At 55.9% G+C, this 24,130-nt stretch overlaps 1 protein-coding gene across 4 annotated transcripts in view; it reads right to left on the bottom strand.

Moving 5' to 3' along the window:
- Window positions 1-24,130, bottom strand: part of PTPRU (protein tyrosine phosphatase receptor type U) — a 73,569-nt gene that overhangs the window by 18,957 nt on the left and 30,482 nt on the right. The window contains exons 9-24 of one of the 4 annotated variants that reach the window (XM_068159404.1): window positions 21,926-22,035; window positions 21,371-21,572; window positions 19,794-19,896; window positions 18,585-18,858; window positions 17,067-17,103; window positions 16,274-16,412; window positions 13,571-13,600; window positions 11,561-11,718; window positions 8,369-8,559; window positions 6,489-6,561; window positions 5,583-5,659; window positions 4,784-4,801; window positions 3,914-3,950; window positions 3,469-3,566; window positions 3,264-3,380; window positions 2,540-2,694 (exon numbers count right to left, since the gene is read on the bottom strand). In XM_068159404.1, the coding sequence (XP_068015505.1) occupies window positions 2,540-2,694; window positions 3,264-3,380; window positions 3,469-3,566; window positions 3,914-3,950; window positions 4,784-4,801; window positions 5,583-5,659; window positions 6,489-6,561; window positions 8,369-8,559; window positions 11,561-11,718; window positions 13,571-13,600; window positions 16,274-16,412; window positions 17,067-17,103; window positions 18,585-18,858; window positions 19,794-19,896; window positions 21,371-21,572; window positions 21,926-22,035 (1,819 nt within the window). The remainder of the gene's footprint in view (window positions 1-2,539; window positions 2,695-3,263; window positions 3,381-3,468; window positions 3,567-3,913; window positions 3,951-4,783; window positions 4,802-5,582; window positions 5,660-6,488; window positions 6,562-8,368; window positions 8,560-11,560; window positions 11,719-13,570; window positions 13,601-16,273; window positions 16,413-17,066; window positions 17,104-18,584; window positions 18,859-19,793; window positions 19,897-21,370; window positions 21,573-21,925; window positions 22,036-24,130) is intronic. The other 3 variants (XM_068159405.1, XM_068159406.1, XM_068159407.1) reach the window with 3 other exon arrangements.

Here is a 24,130-nt window from a genome sequence, read left to right as displayed (position 1 = left end):
CATAGAGAGCCAGAAGGTCTCCCTTCAGCCTCCTCTTCTCCACACTGAACCACCTCAGGTCCCTCAGGTGCTCCTCACAAGCCTTGTGCTCTAGATCCTGATCCAGCCAGGTAGCCCAAACCCTGGTGTGGTTGGACTCAGCCCAAGCCCCCCTTCCCCCCTGCCCCAACACATCAGGAACAGAACCCTCCCCCTGCTCCTTTGCTCCCAAGGCTTTCCCAGTGAAAGGCTCATTTCTGGGGCTGGTGAATCAGTGCTGGTGATTAAGGGTGATTACAGGCTGCGGGCACTAATCACCCTCACTGCCGCCGGTGAATGAATACTGATGAAGCAATCGACAGGGACAAATCAAATCAAGTAACTCCTTCCCGCTCATCAGCTCCTCCTTGTTTGCCCAGTGGAGGCAGAACCAATAACCCATGGTGTAGGAAGGTCTGCTCAGGGGACAGAAAGCCATTCCTCCCACCCCTACGTGCCACCAGTCGCCTCCCAGCTCTGGTGTCCCTGTGGCTGAGCCTTCTGGGGACTGCGCTGTGAATGAACTGCTACCCCTCCACCCCTCCTCCTTCAGCCAGTCCCAACATCCTGATCATGCCATCAGCAGCAGTTGAGCTTGCTGTCCATCCCATGTCACCCTCACCCCCGGGGACAGTGCTGTGTCATCAGTAACGGATGCTGGGGCATCTCCCAAATGTGCTGCTGCCTGCTCGTCTGCCTGGACCACCCACAGCCCCTCCAGCCCTGCTGTCCCCAGCCCAATGATGACATTTTACAACTGGATGCCATCAGATTGGATGTTAGGAAGAAGTTCTTCCCATGAGGGTGGTGAGACACTGGCACAAGTTGCCCAGGGAACTGGTAGAAGCCTCATCCCTGGAGGTTTTTAAGTCCAGGCTGGAGGCGGCTGTGAGCAACCTGGTGTGGTGTGAGGTGTCCCTGGCCATAGCAGGGGGTTGGAACTAGATGATCCTTGAGGTCCCTTCCAACCCAAACAATTCCATGATTCTATCACAGAGGAACATCCAATCCCTTGCTATTAGCCTCAGCACCTTCCCTGCCTCAGCCTTTCCTCATTAAACCCAACTTATACATTTCCCTGCTGAGTACTTTAGCATCATCTGGAGCTTTTTGCATCACCCAGAGCTTTTTGCAGCACTGTGGCAGTTTCAGGCAGATTCAGCGGGGTAAGGAGGGGAGCAGGGAAGGGGAAGCTATTAGCAGCTCCCCTGGGTTTTGGTCTCTTCTCCCAGGCAGCCAGCAACAGAACAAGAGGACACAGTCTCAAGCTGCAACAGGGGAGGTTTAGGCAATCCCAGGCACAAATACAGGCTGGGCAGTGACTGGCTGGAAAGTAGCCCTGAGGAGAGAGACTTGGGGGTGCTGGTGGACAAAAAACTCAACATGAGCTCTCAATGTGCACTTGCAGCCCGCAAAGCCAATCAGATCCTGGGCTGCATCAGGAGAAGTGTGGCTAGCAGGTCGAGGGAGGTGATCCTCCCCCTCTACTCAGCCCTGGTGAGACCCCACCTGGAGTACTGTGTCCAGTTCTGGAGCCCCTATTACAAGAGGGATGTGGAGGTGCTGGAACATGTCCAGAGAAGGGCCACAAGGATGATCAGAGGGCTGGAGCACCTCTCCTACGAGGACAGACTGAAGGAGTTGGGGCTGTTCAGTCTGCAGAAGAGAAGGCTCCGAGGTGACCTAATTGTGGCCTTCCAGTATCTGAAGGGGACCTACAGGAAGGCTGGGGAAGGACTTCTCAGGATCTCAGGTAGTGATAGGACTAGGGGGAATGGAATGAAGCTGGAGGTGGGGAGATTCAGGCTAGATGTGAGGAGGAGGTTCTTCCCCATGAGAGTGGTGAAACCCTGGAATGTGTTGTCCAGGGAGGTGGTCGAGGCCCCGTCCCTGGGGGTGTTTAAGAGCAGGCTGGATGAGGCTCTGTCCAGCCTGATCTAGTGTGGGGTGTCCCTGCCCATGGCAGGGGGGTTGGAACTAGATGATCCTTGTGGTCCCTTCCAACCCTTAATGAAACTATGAAGGCTGGATGTTAAGGAGAAATTCTTCACAGAAAGAGAGATTGGCCTTTGGAATGTGCTGCCCAGGGAGGTGGTGGAGTCACTGTGCCTGGAAGTGTTTAAAATAAGCCTGGATGAGGCACTTAGTGCCGTGGTTTAGTTGATGAGACGGTGTGTTGGGTGATAGGTTGGACTCGATGATCTCCAAGGCCTTTTCCAGCCTGCTCCATTCTGTGATTCTGTGTTTTGTCCAGGGGGGCTGTTGTGATGTTTATAAATTGCAAGTACCTGTAAATATTGCAAACATGGTGTATTTTATACATATTCATTGCATTTCATTCCTGCTTGTAAACACAGCTCCATTTGCTTCTGGCTAATCTTATGTTGGGGGGGGAGCGGATTTTTAACCCCTCCACAACCGCTCAGAGGCTGAGCAGCCACCTGAGACACCCACCAGGGCCACCCACGTCCCCCCCAGACCCCGTGGCAGAGGAGGCTGCTCCCCACCCCCGGGCACGCACCTGCAGTGGATGACGACGGGGCCGGCGTCGGGCGGCGTGGAGGCCTTGACCCTGCGGATGAAGGCCAGCAGCCCTGTGGCGTGGTAGGGCACTCCGTGCTCAGGCCACGACATGAAGTGGAACTGCTTCACCTCGTGCCGGGCCGAGTAGCCCCGCTGCAAGGGAAGGTGGAGATGGAGTGAGGATGCACAAGGAGGCCAAAGCCACCCAAACCATCTCATGCTCTCAGCTACCATAGAATTGATAGGGTTGGAAGGGACCCCAAGGATCAGCCAGCTCCAACGCCCCCGCCATGGGCAGGGACACCTCACACTACAGCAGGTTGCTCACAGCCACATCCAGCCTGGCTGCAAACACCTCCAGGCAGGAGGCTTCCACCACCTCCCTGGGCAACCTGTGCCAGTCTCTCACCACCTTCATGGGGAAGAACTTCTTCCTAACATCCAATCTGAATTTACCCATTTCTAGTTTTGCTCCATCCCCCCCAGTCCTATCACTCCAGCCAGGGAACAGGCCAAGGGAGAAGCTGCCAGCATCCTCTAGGTTCAGAAGCTGCACCTCAACCAAGGGTGAAATCCCCACCAGGAGGTAAATAAGCAGGGGATTGGTAAATGCCACTATAGCTACAGTTAGGGGAGTCTGGTGGTGAGAACCCAAGGTGGGAAGGTTCTGTGCCTGCCAGGGCAGGGTCAGGCAGGAGGTGTGAGCAGGAACTGGACCCTACCCTCTCGAGGGCGAAGGTGCGCACGGCGTACTCGGCCAGCGTCTCCGAATTCACCAGGGTGATCTTGATGTCCCCATACATCTCAGAGTCATCTGGCCAGTACTTGGAGCATTTCACCTGCAAGGAAAGGATGGGTTTGGCTCTGTGGAGTAGCCTTCTGGTAGAACCAGAGTGTGGAGGGAGAAGGATGGAGCGGAGTCCTTACCCGGCCCACCTCCACCAGCTTGGTGATCATCACAATGCTGGAGCAGTGCTCCTGCCACACCATGCGCCAGAAGTCGTAGACCATCTCCTGCTTGGGCCCTGGGGGATGGAGGAAAGGCCACCAAGGGTGGATGGGCAGCTCTGGTGGAGCTTGGCCACAGCAGCACCACAATGCCACTTCATTGCCCCTCATGCCTCTGTGGCACCAATACCTCCACAGCATTTGAACAGCTTTTTGCCCCAGGAATTTACAGTGCCCTGGGGCAGCACAAGGAGTGGGAGGTGGTCAGCATTGCTGCCACCCCATCTGGCCCTGAATGGTCCCATTCCTTCCCTTTCTTGCCTATACAAGGTTAAATTCCAGCAGGAATGAAAGCCAACTGCTCAGATGGGAGCTGCTGGACCACTGGCCCAGTGTGCAGAGAGAGGAGGAAGGGGCAACTCACCTTGGGTGGCTATGAAGTGGTTGGACCTGTGGTAGCCCTGCAAGGGAAGCAAAGATGTCAGTCCCAAGTTAGGGGGACACAGGAACACCCATGAGCTAGGGCAGAGCCCAGTCAGCCACCTGATGGCAACTCCTCCTGGCCACTAGGCCAGATCCTGGCCACTGGCACAGCACTACCCACCAGTGCAGAAGGCTCAGAAGCCACTCTGCAACTGGTGCATCCTGTCCTGGGAGGGTGCACCTCCCACGAGATGCTCACATAACACCCAACTCTCATTCCTGTTCTCTTCCCCAAATCCCCAGCAGCACCTTGCAGGCATGTTGGGGTCTACCAGCCTGACCCCAGCTCCTGCTGCTGCCATCAGCATCACAGCCAAGCACAGTAAGATCCCATTAATGCCACGTGCAGCAGCCACATGGTGCTGAACGATGGCCCCACTCCCCTCCTTCATCCCAGCTGCTTACTGGGGCCATTCCCAACTCTGAACAGGGAGGTGTCAGCTCAAAAAACACTGCCAAAAGGAAAAGGGACCTGTGTCACACCACTTGGCCATGGGTCCAGCAGAGTTCAACCCCACCACACACACAGAGGTGATGGTGGCTTCTCCATCCACTGCAGGTCCTTTAATGGGGGATCTTTGTGGGCTGAATTCAACCTCTCCTCTGACCACGAGGGCCTTGCTCTCCATCACCCTGAGGAGGATGTGTCATGAAGACCTCACTTTCCCCTTCCCTGGGCAATATCCAAGTTCCTCCATGCATTTTCCCAGCCTGCCTCTCCCTGATGCTATTTCACAGCAGGCTGCCCAGGTCAGTGCCTGGGAGGAGATGGGAGCAGAGAGGAGGGAGGAGCTGGGACCCATCTACTTACTTCTCGGTTAATCCGAATCTTAACGATGCCGTTAGGACACAGGTGTGAGAGAAAAAGATCAGAGACAGAGACATTAGTGAGGCACAGCTCAAGAGAGAGGTTAGGGCAGGTCCAGTCCCAAAGCAGGTCATGGAGAGCCACAGGGGAGAAGAGACACACTGGGACAGGGGACAGTCATGGGGATGCTTCCCAGGCACAGGGAAACCATCATGGTGGCATCAGGCCACCACTGCCAGATGATATCCTCTGGAAGGCAGGGAAGAGTGAGACTTGCTGCTGCTTCCAGGAGATGCTGAAGCCCTGTGTCTAATGAAGCCTTCCTGCACTTCCCCTGGTCTCACCATTGCTGGAGGTGACAGGGGACATGGCTCTCAGGGAACATCACTCTCAGAGGACACCAGGGCTGAGCTCTACCCAGACTCACATGCCCAAACAGGGGCAGGGGTATCCCAGTGTGAGCCCCCTTGGCCCCTCAACCTCTGCATCCTTCACCCAGGGAGGAGGGAGATCCACAGCCATAACCACAGGCAAGGAAAGAAGGTGAAAAAGGGAAGGAGAAAGGAGGAAGAGAGCAGAGCAGAGAAGGGAGAGACCGCAAACAAATTGCTGATGAACATAAAGCAGGCAGGGTCCCTCATGGAGTATCTCAGGGTTGCACAGTTCAGCCTATCCTGGGCTGTCTCAGCTCCTCCAAATGCTGCTGGCTGTTCAGGGGCAGACCCTGACAAACCAGAGGGTGCAGAGGAAGCTCCTGATGCAGCCCAGCCCCCCCCCAGAGACAGGCACTGTCCCCACTCACGTCGATGTAGTTGGCATTGATGTAGTCTGAGTTGGGGTCGCCCAGCAGTGGGTGCAGCTTCACACGATGACGGTCGTCTGGAGAGCAAAGGGAGAAGGGACCATCAGTACCCAGAGGGGCAAGCACGAGGACAGGGTGCCCCAGGGCTCCATTGGCAATTGCTTTGCACCAGCAATCTTGAAAATGAAGGCTGGTGGGACATGTGGGGTCACTGTCCCTGGAGGTGTTCAAACAGGGATTGGACGTGGCACTTGAAGCCATGGTTTTGTAGTCATGAGGTCTTGAGTGACAGGTTGGACTTGATGATCTTTGAGGTCTTTTCCAGCCTTATTGATTCTATAATTCTATGATTCAGGAGCAATAAGCAGAAGCTGGTGGAGGTCTTTCCAAAGATGGTGTCTCCATCCCTGTGAGAACATCGCTGGAGAGCAGGGAGCAAAGCAGCCCTGACTGTGGAGGGAGCTGGTGGGAAGCATCCTCTCTCTGCTGGGCTCAAGCCCTTCCCCAGTCTTCTGTCCTACAAACTCATCCTGCATGCCCACACCAGAAGTTCCCAAGGTGCAGCTCCCAAGCTGCAGTTTCTTCTAAGTCTATACAAGAAAACATGTTCCTGGTTATCTGGGGCCTTCCAGAACCACCCAGAATATCATGGGGATTTTATCACCCCAAGATGTTCCATCCTCAAGAGATATCCAGCCCAAGCCCTCCTATTTGTTCAGGTGTCTGATGCCCAACAGGAGCTCTGAGGCTGAGACCCTCCCATTGAGCAAGGATCTTTCTGCTGCCCTTGACCAACCAACCCAAGCAGTTTATTCATTGCCACAGACCACACACCAAACAAAAACGCCCCCCAAAGCCTTTCAGAAGGGTGCTCAGGGTGTCTAAGCCTTTGCTGAGGTCACTCACATGTGGACACATGATCCTGTCGCCCTTTGGTCTTGTCTTTCTTCTTTGAAGCATCCCAGCCTTCAAAGAAACTCTGTAAGGAAAGCAGTCAGAGATTCACAGCATGGTTTGGGTTGGAAGGGACCTAAAAGATCATTCAGTTCAAATCTACCTGCCACGGGCAGGGACACCTCCCACCAGCCCAGGTTGCTCAAGGCCTCATCCAACTTGGCCTTGAACACCTCCATGGAGGGGGCATCACAACCTCCCTAGGCAACCTGTTCCAGTGTCTCCCCACCTTCACTGTCAAGAATTTCTCCCTAATTTCCAGTCTCAATCTCCCCTCTTCCAGCTCAAGCCATTGTCCCTCATCCTGTCACTACAAGCCCTTTCAAAAAGTTCCTTCCTGGCTTTCTTGAACTGGAAGACTGATCTAAAGTCTCCCTGGAGTCTTCTCCAGGCTGAACAGCCCCAACTCTCCCAGCCTGTCCCCACAGGGAGGTGCTCCAGCCCTCTGATCATCTTCGTGGCCTCCTCTGGACCAACAGTTTCATGTCCTTTTTGTCCTGGGGGCACCAGAACTGGACACAGTGCTCCAGGTGAGGTCTCACCAGAGCAGAGCAGAGCAGAGGGGCAGAATCACCTCACTCACCCTGCTGCTCTCACTGCTTGTGATGCAGCCCAGCACACAGCTGCCTTCTGGCCTGCCAGCAACAATTGCAGGTTCCTGTTAAGCGTGGCCATCACAACCTGAGGGCAGGACTGTGGGGTTTCCGTCCCCAGTCCCACGAGCTCCCTGGGAAGCAGGGCAGGCAGGGTGATTCCTCCACGCCCAAACCCAGGTCCTCCACCTCCACAGCACGCTGTACCAGCTCCATGCTTCTGTTACATCCACAAAATGCTCCATTTTCCAGCAAATTGCAGCCTGCTTGGTTTGATTCTTATTTCTGATTTTTTCCAGGGTTGCTTGTGAGGATTTTTCTGAACCTCCCCGGTCCCTTTCTCTCCCCAGCACAGAATAGGTTTGTGTGTAATAACAGCAACATTCCCAGATTGGCATAAGAGGAGGAAAGTGGAAGGAAATTATATGTTTTCTCCCCTCCTGTAATATCTGAGTGCTTTCAAATGACTAGTTCCAAGAACATACAGCAGCTTTTCAAGGAGCACTAATGATCAGAGCAAAGCCCTGGGTTGGCCAATACAGGAAAGAGGGGTGGGGGGGACGGGAGGGGGGGCGTGCAAAAAAAACCCCACCCCAACAACAACATAAAAGCTCCTGCACTTGAAACAAGGAAAGCACTAAACAGGGATTTCAGTGGGAAATTTCAGTGGCCAGACCTGTGGGACACTGAGGAGTGGAGAGATCAACCCTGCTGGCTGCGCTGCGCCGAGGAGCAGCTACGTTACAAACACGCCAGGCTCAGCCAGCTGGGATGGGCATGATGCAGCCAACAGCTCTTGCAGGGGACTTCCCTCCTCCCCCTGGCATCATCGTGGAATCACAGAATGGTTTGGGTTGGAAGGGGCCTTAAAGAAAAGGCAGTTCCAAGCCCCCTGCCATGGGAAGGGACACCTCCCACCAACCCAGGTTGCTCAAGGCCTCATCCAACCTGGCCTTGAATACCTCCAGGGAGGGGCAGCCACAGCCTCCATGGGCAACCTGCTCCAGTGTCTCCCCACCCTCACTGTCAAGAATTCCTTCCTGAGTCTAATATCTCCTATCTGTCAGGAAGGGACTTCTGACAAGGGCTCATAGCGATAGGCCAAGGGGCAATGGCTTTGAGCTGGAAAAGGGGAGATTGAGACTGGAGCATTTTCTCCTTGCACTTGGGTTCAGCCCATGCCACCTTGTCCATCCCACCTCCCAGCCTCCCCAGGACACCAGCACTAGAGGCTCTCACCTCATACTCCTGCTTGAAGCCGTAGCCTTCTGCTGTCTTCATCTGGTTGATGTGCTGGAGGAGATCAGCCACGCGCACGGCAGGATGGAGCTGCCCCGTGTGGTATGGGGACCCTTTGCGGCCACACTGGCGGCGAGGGGACCCCCCCAGCAGGCTGCTGGACTCATTGACCACACTGCTGCGCTGGTCACCTGCACAACAGGAGGCAGAACCAGGTGCTGAGAGAGCAGCAAAGCCCTCACCTCTGGCTGCCCCTGCTTTAGCAGGGGGTTAGACTGAACGATCCCCTGAGGTCCCTTTCATCCCCCCCAGCCACGCTGGGATTCCAGGATTCCGTGTGATGCTGTTGTCTGAGTTTGCACAACACCTGATGCCCTCTGCTGCTGCCAAGCTATGTAGGATCCTGCAGCATCCAGCCTGGAGCACTGTCCACACGGTGCTGGGAAGCAATTTTGCATGATAGTGCATCCTGGATGCTGTTTCCCTTAACAACGTTTCCAAACACCACCTCTCTCACCTTGCTCACCAAGCTCCCAGGCTCAGAGAAGCTCCTCAACCCCTGCCTGCCCCTCCTGGCTGCCCCTGCAAAGTGGGTGCAACATGGGTGCCCCACATGCACAGATCAGGGTCTCCATCAGGCATCACAGTCCCCAAGGAGATGATGCTCCAATCTCTGCATCCAGAAACACCTCCCCTCCAGGCTGCCAACACATGGCTGAAGCAAGGGGACAGCCTGGGAGAGTGACACCATGCCCCATGGCATGGCTGACAGGCACACTGACCACTGGGTTTAATGAAAAACTAATTGCAGGTGGCTGCAAGGTGCCATGAGGATGGAAGGGAGCAGCCCCCAGGCAGTGATGGAGTAGCTCCTTCATCTATCTTTGCTAATTAACAATGCTCACAGGCAGGGGGTGGCCACAGCAGAGGATATCCCCAGCAATGGCAGAGCCCAAGCTCCCCACAGAGAATCATAGAACCATTTTGGTTGAAGAGACCTTTAAGATTACACAGTGAAACCATTAACCCAGCAGTGCCAGGTCACCGCTAATCCATGCCCCTCAGCATCACATCTCCATGGGTTTTAAATCCTTCCAGGGATGGGAACTCCACCACTGCCCTGGGCAGCCTGGGCCAGGATTTGACAACCCTTTTGGGGAAGAAATTGTTCCTCCCGGGCTACCTAAACCTTCTCTGGTGCAACTTGAGGCCATCTCCTCTTGTCCTGTTGCTTGACCCTTGTGAGAAGACACCAACCCCCACCTGACTCCAACCTCCTTTCAGGAAGCTGTCAAGAACCAGAAGGTCTCCCCTCAGCCTCCTCTTCTCCAGGCTAAACACCCCCAGTTCTCTCAGCCACTCCTCACCAGCCCTGTTCTCCAGGCCCTTCACCAGCCACATCTCCTCCACCCTCCACCCAGCAGCAGGCTGAGGAGCATCCTGCCGCAGCACAAACAAGAGGGCAGGAGCAGGATCCAGCCCCTCAGCCTGCTTCTCCCTGAGGAAACCGAGGAGCAGCAGCAGCAGCTCCAGCTCACCCCACTCAGAGACCCACCAGGCTTTGAGCCTTTCAAGGACATTAACCGAGAAATAATCCCCCTGGCTGGCTGTATTACGAGGAGGAGAAGTTTGCCCTCTGGGCTTCTATTATCCACGAGACAATGCCGGGGAGCACATTCATCCGGCAGCCGGTGGGGCCGAGCCGTGTGGAAGCAGCATCTTGGAGCTACTGTAGCAGATGTTATTAGCATATGGTGGAAACTGGGGCATCCAGCCAGTTATTCTACAACTAAATCAGCGCAGCCATGCGTGCTCCAGTGGGTGTTAAATTATCAGGCTCCTTCCCGTGTCAACACCCTGCTTCTTTAACCCTCGGGAGCCCAGGGCTCTGCACAACACCGCGGAGCTGAGCCCTGCTGGGGTGCTGGGGGAAGCCCAGGGCAACGCTCCCAGCCTCAGCACAGGGAGGAGCTAGGGTTCCAGCAGATGTGTGCCAGGAAAAGCCCAGGGCAACGCTGCCAGCCTCAGCACAGGGAGGAGTTGGGGTTCCAGCAGCTGTGCGCTGGGTGAAGCCCAGGGCAAAGCTTCCAAGCCTCAGCACAGGGAGGAGTTGGGGTTCCAGCAGCTTCAGGGGGCTGCAGACAATGTTTGAGCCTACAAACAGCCTCAACTCATCGAGCAACAAGCTCAGTATAAGGAAGAGTTGGGGTTCCAGCAGCTTCAAGGGGCTGCAGGCAACACCTGAGCCCACAAACAGCCTCAACTCATCATGACACAAGCTCAGATATTTGCATTGCAAGGTCAAGGAGCAGAGCTGAGCCGTACTGGTGTGCTGGGTGAAGCCCTGTGCAGAGTTTCCAACCTCAGTATAGGCAAGATCTGGGATTCTACCCAGCTCCAGGGGACTGGCAGGCAATGTTTGAGCCAACAAATGGCCTCAATTCATTGAGCCACAAGCTCAGCATAAGGAAGAGTGGAGGTTCCAGCAGCTTCAAGGGGCTGCAGCCAACATTTGAGCCCACAAATGGCCTTGAGCCACCCAGACACAAGTTCAGATCTTTGCATTGAGTGCCAAGGTGCAAAGACCCAGCTCAAGCCTCCACAGGCATTTGTCCTTCAGCAAAACCTGGATGACAATAAAGCTACCACAGACACTCAGGAGCTCAGTGCCCTTGGAGGTTCAGACAGGACAAGGAAAACCCTGCAGCTGCCACACACACCAGGCTAAGACAGCTGCAACACCTGAGCTTTGGAGAAGCATTTCTGCTGTTTCTGGAATATTTAGGGATTGGGGGGTGGGGAGGGCGTGTGGTGGCTGGGTCTACAACTACCTGACAGGAGGTTGTAGTCAGGTGGGGGTTGGTCTCTTCTCCCAGGCAGCCAGTGACAGAAGGAGAGGACACAGACTCAAGCTGTGCCAGGGGAGGTTTAGGCTGGATGGTAGGAAGAAATTCTTTGCAGAAAGAGAGATTGGCCATTGGAATGTGCTGCCCAGGGAGGTGGTGGAGTCACCATCCCTGGAGGTGTTTAAAAAGAGCCTGGATGAGGCACTCAGTGCCATGGTTTAGTTGATTGGATGGTGTTGGGTGAGAGGTTGGACTGGATGATGTTGAAGGTCTTTTCCAACCTGGTTAACACTGTATCCTGTCCTTCTGGGTGGGAGGGGAGGATGCCATGGCTGCCCAGCCTTACCCCTGTGGCTGTAGTTGTGAGTGTCCATGAAGGACAGCCCCAGGCGCTCGTCCTCCTGCAGCGTGCTCTGGTCGGTGAAGCTCCTGTCGATGGCACTCATCATGTGAGTCTTCTCGTGGCGGTAGTTAATGGTTGCTTTGGTCATGTTGACAGGCTTCCTGCAGGGGAGGAGGAGGGAGAAGCAGCCATAAGCAAGGCTGCCCTCACCCAGAGCTACCAGGCTGGGATAATTCTGGGGGGCAGGTTGCATTGTTTCAGACATTGATCATTGAGCTTTGGTTTTCTGGTGCCCCAAGCCAGCCACAGCCCCACAGCGATCACCCTTTGCTGGCTGCAGCAGCTCCAGCTGCCTATCCTCACTGTTCCCTCCCCAGAATGCCCAGGAACATCCAGGAGTGGTCCTTGGGGAAGTGGAGGCTCTGCCCAGCTGACACTGCAGAGGGCGGCCCCAGCTCCCCCCTAGTCCCTTTCCTTCAGGCCTTACCCACCTATCACCCCATCCCTCCTCACTGCAACATCGACCCTCCTACACCCCCTCCTGCATCCCTGTGCTGTACAGCACCAGTGCAAGAAGCAGAAGAAAGACATGGACTTGTTGGAATCACCTTTCAGATCATCCACTCCAAGACTTAACCCAGCACTGCCAGGTCACCACTAAACCATGGCCCTCAGCACCACATCTGTAACCACATCTCCATGGCTTTGAAACCCCTCCGGGGATGGGGATTCCACCACTGCCTTGGGCAGCCTGGGCTAGGGCTGGAGAACCCTTTTGGGGAATAAATCATTCCTCATGTTCAACTTAAACCTCCCCTGGGGCAACTTGATACTGCTTCCTCTAATCCTCTCCCTCGTTCCTTGGGAGGAGATACCAACCCCTATTTGGCTCCAACCTCCTTTCAGGGAGTTGTAGAGAGCCAGAAGGTTTCTCCTCAGCCTCTTTTTCTCCAGGCTGAACAACCCCAGGTCCCTCAGCTACTCATCAGACTTGTTCTCCAGACCTTCATCAGATTTTTGTCCTTCTTTGGAGCAGATTCAGAAGCCACAGCAAGGATGAGAGGGCCAGATAGTCTCTGCTGTGATAACAGGTCAAGAGAGCTGGGTGTGTTCAGCCTGGAGAACAGAAGGGTGCCAGGGAGACCTTCTGGTAGACTTTTGGTACTTAAAGAGGCTGAGCAGAAAACTGGGGACAGACTTTAGAGCAGGGCCTGTTGTGACAGCACAAGGGGTGGTGGTTTGAACTACAAGAGGGAGATTCAGACTGGAGAGAAGGGGAAAATGGTTGACACTGAGGGTGGTGAGACTCTGTCCCAGGTTTCCCAGAGAGGTGGGAGAGGCCCCATCCATGGAATCATCCCAGGTAAGGTTGGTTGTGGCTCTGAGCAACCTGCTCTAGTGGCAACATCCCTGCTGATGGCAAGGAGAGTTGGACTGGATGCCCTTAAAGGTCTCTTCCGACCCAAACCATTCCATGATTCTAAACCCATGCCTGGGAGCCAAATCCATCCCAAACCACAGGCTGGAGCCCTGACTGACATGTGCTCAGCACCCACCAGGGAGGCTTTTCCCCCCCCTGCACCTAGGGTGGGCTTCTCCCCCAACCAGGCACCTAACGAAGACGCAGGGAAAGCCCAGCAGCTCTTGCTGGAACAGAACCTCACACCCTAAATTCAAGACATTTAGACAAAAAAAAATAATCCCTGACTGATTTGTTTTTTGAGGCAGCATCCCAGAAGCCTGAGCAGGGATTAAGCCAGAGGAAGGCTGAAGAGGAGCTGTGAGCCCATGTCAGCATCTCAGTGGGGCCAGGACACCGCAAGACGCTGCCAAAATCCCGCATTCATCCTGGAGTCACCGACCCTTCTCCTTGAAGTCTCTCCCAGGCTCAGCAGCCTTATTATCCCCGAGCCAAAGAAGCCCTTAAAATGTACTCATCAGAGAAAAGGACTTGTTGGAGCAGCAGGGCGAGGGGAGGAAGGGTGAAGGAGACAGAGAATGACAATTACTTACGGGTAATAGGAATAAGAATAGTAGTTCCTCCTGGCAAGCGTGCAAACAAAGAGAACAGCGAAAAATTGCATAAGCAGCTTTTCTCCAGCACAGGGAGGGGTTAGGGGCAACTCAGCTGCTGGAAAATTAAAGGCACCAGAAGGAAACCTGGGTCCTTGTTTGCATCTGGAGGTTGTTTACTCCAGGCAGGAGCTGGTGTCCCAGCAGCAGAGCTGCCCGCGGGGTGCCCAAGCCAAAGCACCAGCTCACAGGGCCCCCACACGGGTGGTGGGGTGTCCGTGGTACCCTCATCCAAGAGGTTACTGCACAGTGTTAAAGCCTGAAGAGTAAGTGTGGCTAAAATGGAGGGAGCTGGTTGGGGATTAGGGATAGCTCAGCTGCTGGACAATTAAATGTACCAGAAGGAAACCTGGTTCCTTGTTTACATCTGGAGGTTGTTTACTCCAGGCAGGAGTAGGTGTCCCAGCAGCAGAGCCCAAGAACCAGCTTGGTGGCCATGGTACCCTCATCCAAGAGGTTATTGCACAGTGCCTGAAGAGCAAATGTGGCCAAAACAGAGGGAGTTGCTCAGGGGCCAGGCAAGCCCAGCGTGGAAGATGGGGTGAGGACATCACGTTTGCAGTGCACCAGCTCTTAAGAGGTGAGCACATTCTGGTGGTGCATTTCCCCTCCACCACATCAGTGTTTTTCCACCAGCAAGGCGCTCCAGAGGAGATTTATGAGCTCGTCCCAGCTTCCCATCAGCCCCAAATTCAGGGCCCTTGACACCAGGTTCTGATTTGTGGCTCTGGTTTGCCCTTCAGCAGGATCAGCCTGGGATGCTGAAGCCAAGCTGCTCCTCCTCCTGCCTCACAGCACTGGCAATGGGGATGGAGCAGCCACGCTGGTGGCTTCCCATCCACACCACCACTCTGAAAACACCCCAGGAACTGCAGGTCCTTGCTCCACCAGATTCACAGACTGCATCAGGTTGGAAGGGACCCTCAAAGGTCATCTTGCCCAATGCCCCTGCAGGCAGCAGGGACACCTCCAGGGCCACATCACCTCAGGGACAGATCTGATGCCACATGGCTGGGCAGCAGCAGGCAGGGAGCCATGAGGCAGTGCCACAGCCCTGGCAGGGATCTCCCAGCCTCACTCCTCAGCGTTCAGCAGCAAAGAACCTTTCAGGCTGAACAAAGCCATCAAGAGCTCTGCAGATTTACGCGGGGCCGAGGCTGTGCCCTGCTATTTTTCTCTCCCCCCAGCTATTCACGTTCTTTCCTCCCATCATCCTGAGCCCTGCATGGGGAAGGCCTTTAATGGCTGCCCTTTCTCCCCTGCTCTAAGAGCCCCCCCAGCTCAGCTCAACACAGCCTCCAGCCCCATGTAAGAAGCAGCTTTCCAGGGCACTGAGCCCAACTGAAAAGCAGCAGCCGCATCCCCAGCGCTCCTGGGGATGAGTGTCCCAAAAAGCCCTCACCCTCCTCCCTCCCACCCCACTGAGCTGCCCGAGTGAAAGCTCATCCTGATGGCCATGGTTGCAGCTGTGGCAGCAAGCAGAGGGTGGGAGAGCAGTTTGGGGGTCCCCAGAGACTGTCAGTCCTGGCAAAACCTCTCCTCCAGCGCGCACCCAAATTTCAGCCTCTCACAGAGAGTCGGCTGGACGCTCTCAGCCAGGGGTCCCTCACATGTCACTGGTGGCTGCCCATTTAAACAAGCTCAGGGTGATGCAGGACAGTCTGAGCACCTGCACCCCAAGGTGGGCAGCCACCAGCAGCCCCCTGCCCAGTCCTGGACCCAGGACAACAGCTGGACTGCCCAGGTATTTCAGCAGGACACACTGCACCACATTCCAGGCAAGAGCCACAGATGGAAGTTGTTTTCTGGCCATCACCCCAGAATTGAGCATTCCCAGGGGTCTGCTCCCTCCCTGCCTTCTCAGCAGGGTTTGGCAGAGTGGTGACAGTGAAAATGCCTTTCCCTCCTCCCTGTCTGCAGGAGTGCTGGCAGGATGAAATGGAACTCTCACAACCCCATCCCAACCCCATCCCAACCCCATCCCAACCCCATCCCAACCCATCCCAACAGTAGCTGCCAGCACGAGTAGACCCCAGACAGCAACATTCACGTGGCTGGATCCAGCCCTGGGCTGGCCAAGGCAGCAGGGAGGCCCAGAGACAACATCTGAGTGCTGATCAAGCTGATTTGTGTAATGCTGATGTGGAGAGGTGCAGGGCTGCACACCCCAAGGTCCACCAGCTGAGGGAAAGCTCACAGGATGGAGACAGTCAGGCTTAGCACCAGCCCAGGGCCCCTCCGAGGTCCTGGTCAGAAGCATTTCCATCAATGAAGTATTGACAGAGCAGCACAAAGCCAGGAAGCAGCAGGAAGAGGCAAAAGATTGAAAACTACAAGGGAGATGGACAGTAGCACGAAGTTCCAGAGCCCCAGGGGCAAAGGGATGTCCCTTGGACTTTGCTCCTTGGTCCCCAGCATCCCCAGTGCCTCCTGACCGTGCCTGGTGTCACTGAAGGAGGAGGGCACCGTGCCTGGGGGGATGCACAAGCACATGGAGGCACAGCTCAAGGGAGAGTTTGGAGCCTGCCCAGCACAGCAGTGCCAGCACCAGGAACTCTCACTTAGCACTGGGGAGGTGGAGAAGCGTTGAGCTGGGAGGAGGGGCCAGAGGGAGGCGCCAGCCCCGACAGCAGCTCTCCTTACCCCTTCCGAATGACGACGATGATGGCTCCCAGGAGGATGATCAGGACAATGAGCCCTCCAGCACAGATGCCCAGGATCAGGCCCATCTCCTCTGAGTGCTGGGACACCTCCAAGGGACGTTTGGTCTCTTTGCAGGCAGCTGCCAGGGGACAAGGACAGGCAGGAAGGGTCAACACACAGCTCCAAGGGGTTGGCAACACCACACAGGAAAACACCAGGATTTGTCCCATGGGATGAGGTGTTACAGGGCTCTCCAGTGCCATGCTATGTCCATGGGCAAGTCTCTTTCTCAGCTCCCATGAGGGAGGATGGTCCCTTTGTGCCACCCTTCATCATGCCCAACCTAACCTTGTCCATGCCTGGATTCAGCCTCCAGCACCACCAACGCCAGCCTCCCACCACCGCCACAACAGCACAGAGGAAAAACTCAACCATGGGAGACACAGAATCACAGAACCACCACGGCTGGAAAAGACCTCTAAGACCATCAAGTCCAACCATTATCCAACTCTTCCAAGGCCACTACTATATCATATCCCTGAGCACCATCCCTAGATGTCATGGACAGTAAGAATAAAGAGGTGGGATGGGGCTGGTTATGGTTGGAATCAATGATCTTAAGATCTTTTCCATCCAGGCAATTCTATGAGTCTATGAAACCATCATGCACGCCCCAGCCACCAGCAGCACTGGTAACAATGTCCCCCCAGCATGGCCCTGACCACCACAGTGGCTGCAGGCTGGGATCCTCAGCCTGTTTGGGATCACTCCAGCTGGGTTCTGGAGGGCTCACCTTTGCGAGCAATCCGGACACAGTTCAGCCGAGTCTCCTATGGAGGGAAAAAAGGAGGATCAGTGTGGGAGGAGCATCCCTGGGGCTCTGTTCCCTGCTCCCAGAGAGGCTGGGCAGACCCAAGGCTGGTCCATTGATGCTTTGACCCCCACATGGTAGGAGCTGGCAGATGACTTGTGCTGCTGAGCTGAAGGAGTTCCTAGAGATGCTGCTGAAGGAACTGCACCCAGCATGCCCCAAACCAGCATCCAGCAGGTTAAGCCAAGGTTCCTGACACAGAGGAGACAGTAAAGCTGAACATCATTGAAAGAAGAAGCCAGGAGACCCAGCAGAGCTGCAGATCACCAGTGTGTCACCAGATAACACTCCCAGGTCATCCTTCAGAGCTTCGTGAGGTCATTTGTCATCAGTCAAAGTTTTCAAGCCCCAGTTCCAATGCTCTGTGCATCCTGCCAAGGCTGCCACGAGACCTTCCAGCTCAGATCTCCAACAGTTTTAAGGATTCACGTTTTTAGAGATGGGTTCAGCTAAAATCTTCCATTTTTCCATGCATCCAACTTCTGTTGCAAAATAAAAAGCACTGCTCTGGCTGGATTGCCTCCTTCCCTGAGCATCCTCCAGGCCCTCAGGACACCAGGCTGGCAACGCTGCTCTATCCACCCTTGGACAGCAACCTGCCCAGGGCAGAACCAGCTCCAGCACTGCTCTCCCCGAGGTCACCAGCTCTTGCTTCCTGTGCTTCTCGCTCCATCTGGCACAACCACCATCCAGCTTTCTTGCAATGTCTGACAGCAGCCAGGACAAATCCATTGCCTCTCAGCAGGAAGGCTCTAAACCAGCCTCAAACCACCAGCTATTATCCAGCAGTGCCCAAGCAAGGCCAGAGCCCAGATCTTCCCTGTCCCTCTGGGCTCTAATCACAACTCAGTGAGGTGTGAACCATCCCAGAGCTGAGGAACCAATTCACAACCCAGCAGCCTTCCAGAAAGATGGAGCTGTGCAGGATGAGGATGCTGCAGCAGTCCTGCTGCTTCACCTTCACAGCTCATCCTGCCCAGCATGGGATGGGAGCTGTTGGAGCAGGTGAAGCTGAGAAGCATTCTCAGGGGGTCCTGGTGGTCCTACCACTCATCCCAGTTCACCAGGAGAATAGAGAGCAGCAGGCAGGGAGAGGACAACCAAGGAACTCGGCAGCTTCCCTGCAGCAGCTTCTGTGCCAGCAGCAGCTCCCAGTAACACAGAGACAGGTCTTGTGCCCAAATGGTCCTTTTCCACCCCAGGATCAGCCCCAGGAAGGTGGTCTCCCCAGCACTGGTGCTGGTTAGAGTCCTGGCCAGCACCACAGTGAGTGGTGGATGTTGGGCTCCTCCATCCCCAGCACCAGCAAGGGGTTCTCCCACTTTTTCTTGCCAGAATAGACCCCAGCTGGGGTCCAGACCCCAGCTGGCTCCAGCCTGGTCCAAACAGGGACCCCAGACACCCCCCAACCAGATGAAGCAGGGTCCCCCAGCTACTCACCCCTTTGAGGTTGCTCATGGCTTGGAAGTAGATGAGATAGGCCTTCTTGGGCTCCAGAGGTGGGTTCCAATAGCCACTGTAGGTCTGGTTGTCCCCCACAGTGAAGGGCTTGGCCTCGGTGAGGCTGCTGGCAGGCAGCTCAGCCCCGAAGTAGTGGACGGAGCCCCGGGACACGGCGTCGTCGAAGGTGAGCGGCACCGGGAAGCACTCCTGGCCAGGCAGCTCCCGCTTCAGCTTCCGGGGCCGCTCCTCTTCCACGATCACCTGGTAGGTGCTGGTGAGGGCCAGGCACAGGTTAGCTTTAGAAACAGCATGGTCCTGCCCTTCCCTGGGTGCTTGACCTCCACCGTCCATGCTGTGTCCCCCTAGCTGGGAGGGAGCAGTTCTTCACACAGCCCCAAGCACACCTGATGGGAGCCCCTCTGCCCTGCAGGGAGGTCTGACCCTCACTCAGCCCCAGCATACCTGATGGGAGCCCCTCTGCCCTGTGGAGGGGTCTGACCCTCACACAGCCCCAAGCACAGCTGATGGGAGCCCCTCTGCCCTGTGGAGGGGTCTGACCCTCACTCAGCCCCAGCACACCTGATGGGAGCCCCTCTGCCCTGCAGAGGTCTGACCCTCACTCAGCCCCAGCATACCTGATGGGAGCCCCTCTGCCCTGCAGAGGTCTGACCCTCACTCAGCCCCAGCATACCTGATGGGAGCCCCTCTGCCCTGCAGAGGTCTGACCCTCACTCAGCCCCAGCATAGCTGATGGGAGCCCCTCTGCCCTGCAGAGGTCTGACCCTCACTCAGCCCCAGCACACCTGATGGGAGCCCCTCTGCCCTGCAGGGAGGTCTGACCCTCACTCAGCCCCAGCATACCTGATGGGAGCCCCTCTGCCCTGCAGAGAGGTCTGACCCTACTCAGCCCCAGCATACCTGATGGGAGCCCCTCTGCCCTGCAGAGAGGTCTGACCCTACTCAGCCCCAGCATACCTGATGGGAGCCCCTCTGCCCTGCAGAGAGGTCTGACCCTACTCAGCCCCAGCATACCTGATGGGAGCCCCTCTGCCCTGCACAGAGGTCTGACCCTCACACAGCCCCAAGCACACCTGATGGGAGCCCCTCTGCCCTGTGGAGGGGTCTGACCCTCACTCAGCCCCAGCATACCTGATGGGAGCCCCTCTGCCCTGCAGAGAGGTCTGACCCTACTCAGCCCCAGCATACCTGATGGGAGCCCCTCTGCCCTGCGCGGGCCGCAGCAGCACGGTGATGGTGCTCTCCGACTCGCCCAGCGGCGAGGGCATGTCCCCGTAGTCGAAGGTGGGAGCTGCAAAGGGAGCAGGGGTGAGTCCTGGGCCCTGGGAATCTGCCTGGGGCTGCACATTTTCTGCTGGGAGAAACAAGCAGCCCTGCCCGTGGCAAAGCATCACCAAAGGGTGTCATGCAAACCATTCCAAATACCAAAACCCCTCTCAAGGTCTTGAGCAAGGGTTAGAGCTATAGAAGAAAGAGGACCCCTGGGTGTGTGCTGAGAAGGGGCATCACACAACCATGCAACCACAGAGTTGTCCTGGCTGGAAAAGACCTCCAAGATCCAGTCCACCCTTCAACCTAAGACCACCATGGCTAGCAAACCAAGTCTCCAAGTGCCATGGGCACACGTTCCTCAAACACCTCTGTGGACAGTGACTCCACCACCACCTTGGGCAACCTATTCCAGTGCCTGACCAGTCAACACCAGTCTGGTCAAGGGGAGGAGATGAGAGCAGAATCCAGGCACAGAAGGACCAAATGTTCCAGCCTCAAGATGCATCCTGGGTACAGCACCACTCTGAATCGCCTCTCACAATGAGCATGAGCACCACAGCCAGGGCAGAAACACTCCCTAAGCAGCCCAGCAGTACCCCCATATCAAAGAGGGGGATCCCCATCACACCTGGCATGTCCCTGTGGTTCCCAAGTCATTGCTAGCTGCAGCTGGGGTCTGGCTTGTGTGACTTTGCCATTTCAGTGGCCCCATCAGGGCTCATCTCAGCCCATTGCTGTGGTGAACAGCAAAGCCATGGACAAGAGCAAACCACCACAAGTACTGGCAGGGAGGCTCATTACCAACCCCAACGTGCTGGGCTGGTCAGACTGCCCAGCCAGGGACCCAGACTCAGGGTGTACCGATGGGACCCTCTCTTGTCCCCACAGCAGGGTGTACCGATGGGACCCTCCCTTGTCCCCGCAGCAGGGTGTACTGATGGGACCCTCCCTTGTCCCCACAGCAGGGTGTACTGATGGGACCCTCCCTTGTCCCCACAGCAGGGTGTACCGATGGGACCCTCCCTTGTCCCCACAGCAGGGTGTACCGATGGGACCCTCCCTTGTCCCCACAGCAGGGTGTACCGATGGGACCCTCTCTTGTCCCCACAGCAGGGTGTACCGATGGGACCCTCCCTTGTCCCCACAGCAGGGTGTACCGATGGGACCCTCCCTTGTCCCCACAGCAGGGTGTACCGATGGGACCCTCTCTTGTCCCCACAGCAGGGTGTACCGATGGGACCCTCTCTTGTCCCCACAGCAGGGTGTACCGATGGGACCCTCCCTTGTCCCCGCAGCAGGGTGTACTGCGGGGACCCTCCTTCCCTCCCTCCCGGATTTGGGGGGACTGATGGCATGGCTGCCACCAGCACCAGCATCCTTCAGGTGCAGCGTCCAGCCCCCAGAGCTCAAGGAAAAGCACCAGGGACTCCAGCACTGCCAGAGGGGAAGCTGTGCAGAGGGCAGCAGCAGGCAGGGAGCCCGAAGGAGCCTACCGGAGATGTTGGTGGTGATCTCGGTGAGGGCTGTCTGGCCGAAGCCCTTGCCGGTGCGGGCCCGCACCGAGAAGAGGTAGGTGGTGCCGGGGTGGAGGTTGGAGAAGACGTGGTAGGTCTCGTTGCGCAGCTTGGAGACGGTGCGGCGCGGGCCGGGCACGTTGACCGCCGGGTCCGAGGACTCGATGCTCTGGTAGCTGATCTGCAGGGACAGGGCAGAGCGTCACCAGCAGCCACGGGAGAGGGGACCGGGCCTGCATCTGGGCAAGGAAGGGGTTAAAGGGATGGCTTCAGAGGAGAGGACGGTGGTGAAGCCTGGAAGGCAGACAGGTTTTGGGGTGCATCAAAGCAGCAAGGTCATTGGAAACGCCATTGCTGGATGACACTGGTGACCCAAAATCAGGACTCCAGCAGCGGCAGACCCCGCTGGCAGGGGGATGAACACAGGCTGGATCCACACTACAAACAAAAGGTTTGAGGGCAGCAGTTGCCCAAGGTCCCCCCCACTGCATACCCCTCGATGGGACCCTCCCTTGTCCCCACAGCAGGGTGTACCTCGTACTGTGTGATGAGACCATTGGGCTCCACTGGCTCCTCCCACTTCAGGAATATCATGTCCTCCAGAGGGGTGAAGGTGAGAGACTCTGAGGCAATGCCACCAGGCACTGGGGAAGGAAAGGGGATGTGCTTGGATGAGCCAAGAAACCCAGCTAGAAGGAGAGACCCTCCAAGAACCCACTCCAGGTGGCTGAGGCAGCTCTCCCCTGTGACCAAGGCACCATGTCCCCTCCATCACATCATCCAGATCCAGCTCCAGACTGGGCTGGTGGCACCCCAGGAAGACACTTCCCAGGGTGATGATGTTGCTGCTGCACTGCTGGGCCTACAAGTGGCATCCAATTTCTGAGAGCACAGCAGCAAGTCTTCATGTACCACCACTGGCCAAGCACAGCTGCATCCACCAGTGAGGGGAAAGAAAACAATTCCCTTTTCATGGAATCATAGGAGTGTTTTGCTTGGAAAAGCCCTCACAAAGTGAAATCATCAGCCTAACACCACTGTGGCCATCAAACCATGTCCCCAGGTGCCATGTCCACATGTTTCTTCAACACCTCCAGGCATGGTGAGTCCACCACCTCCCTTGGCAGCCTTTTCCAATCCCTGACCACTCTTGCAGCAAAGAAATTTCTCCTAATCTCCAATCTAAACCTCTCCTGGCACAATTTCAGGCCATTTCCTTTCATCCTGTCACCTGATACTAGGGAGAAGAAGCCAATCTCCATCTCACTCCAACCTCCTTCCAGGGAGTTGTAGACAGCAGTGAGGTCTCTCCTCAGCCTCCTCTTCTCCAGGCTGAACAACCCCAGTTCCCTCAGCTGCTCCTCACCAGCCCTGTTCTCCAGATCCTCCACCATCTTTGTTGCCCTTCTCTGTACCTGCTCCAGCACCCAAAACTGAACCCAGTATTCAAGGTATGGCTTCACCAGTGCCCAACCCAGAGGTACAATCGCATCCCTACTCCTGCTGGCCAAACTTGCTGATCCAGGCCAGGATGTTGGTGGCCTTTTTGGCCACCTGGGCACACTGCTGGCTCATGTTCAGACAGCTATCAACCAGCATCCCCAGGTCCTTTTCTGCTGGTTAACTTTCCAGCTACTCTGCCCTAATGGAATAGATTTGAGTTTCCCATAGAACCCAAAGGCCCCTGGAGCCAGGAGCATCCTCAGGAGGCACTGCCAGTGCTCCCTGCAGAGCAATCCCATCCTCATCTGCAGATGGGCTTGACGTGCCCCAACCTTCCCCTCTAATTAACACCAACAACCATAATCACCACAAACAGTAACAACCAGCCTCCAGATCAATATTCATGTCTTGACCATGGATTTCATGACCCAAGAGGGTCAATGAGAAAGACAAAAGAGGTGTTGGCTCAGCAAAGACCATGACTCACCAGAAGCATGTTGTTCAGCTCTAATTAGGGGGCTGAGGGAGAGGGATCACCTTCTGCATGCTTCCCACCACACACAGACACCACTTCCACTTGATTACAAATTAATTCAATGAGAGGCACCATGTCCTACACATGTCCACAAGGTGCTTATTAAATGCAGGGAGAGTTAGGGAAACCTCTAGGGCAGGAACACCTCTGTGTGCACCCAGCTCTGGAATCCTCAGCACAGGAGAGACAGGGACCTGTTGGAACAGTCCTCAAGGCCACAGTAACAGTGGGAGGGCTGGAAGCCCTCTGCTGTGAGGCCAGGCTGAGAGAACTGGGGGTGTTCAGCCTGGAGAAGAGAAGGCTCCAGGGAGACCTTCTGGTGGCCTTTCACCATTTAAAAGGTCTTGTAAGAAAGTTGGGGCAGAGTTCTGAGCAGGGGCTGTTGTGACAGGACTAGAGATGATGGTTTAAACTGAAAGAGGCAGATTTAGGTTGCAGAGAAGAATTAAACTTTTAGCACTGAGGGTGGTGAGACCCTGTCCCAGGTGGTCCAGAGAGGTGGAGATGCCCCATCCCTGGAACTATCCCAGGTCAGGTTGATTGAGGCTCTGAGCAACCTGCTCTAGTTGCAATGTCCCTGCTGACTGGAGGGAGGTTGGAGAAGATAACCTTTAAAGGACCCTTCTCACCCAAACCAGTCTGGGATTCCATGACCTACAACATATCCACAGGCAGATACCCAGCCCTTGATCCTACCCAAGACCAAACATGTATCTAGCCCCAAGTTCAACTCAAGGGGAAGCCACAAGCCCTGGTTGATC

The sequence above is a fragment of the Melanerpes formicivorus genome, unplaced genomic scaffold (genome assembly GCF_026170545.1).
Source record: "Melanerpes formicivorus ecotype bairdi unplaced genomic scaffold, bMelFor1.0.p_v2 SCAF_45, whole genome shotgun sequence".
In the NCBI taxonomy this organism is placed as follows: domain Eukaryota; kingdom Metazoa; phylum Chordata; class Aves; order Piciformes; family Picidae; genus Melanerpes; species Melanerpes formicivorus.
This window is presented reverse-complemented; position numbering and strand designations above follow the sequence as displayed.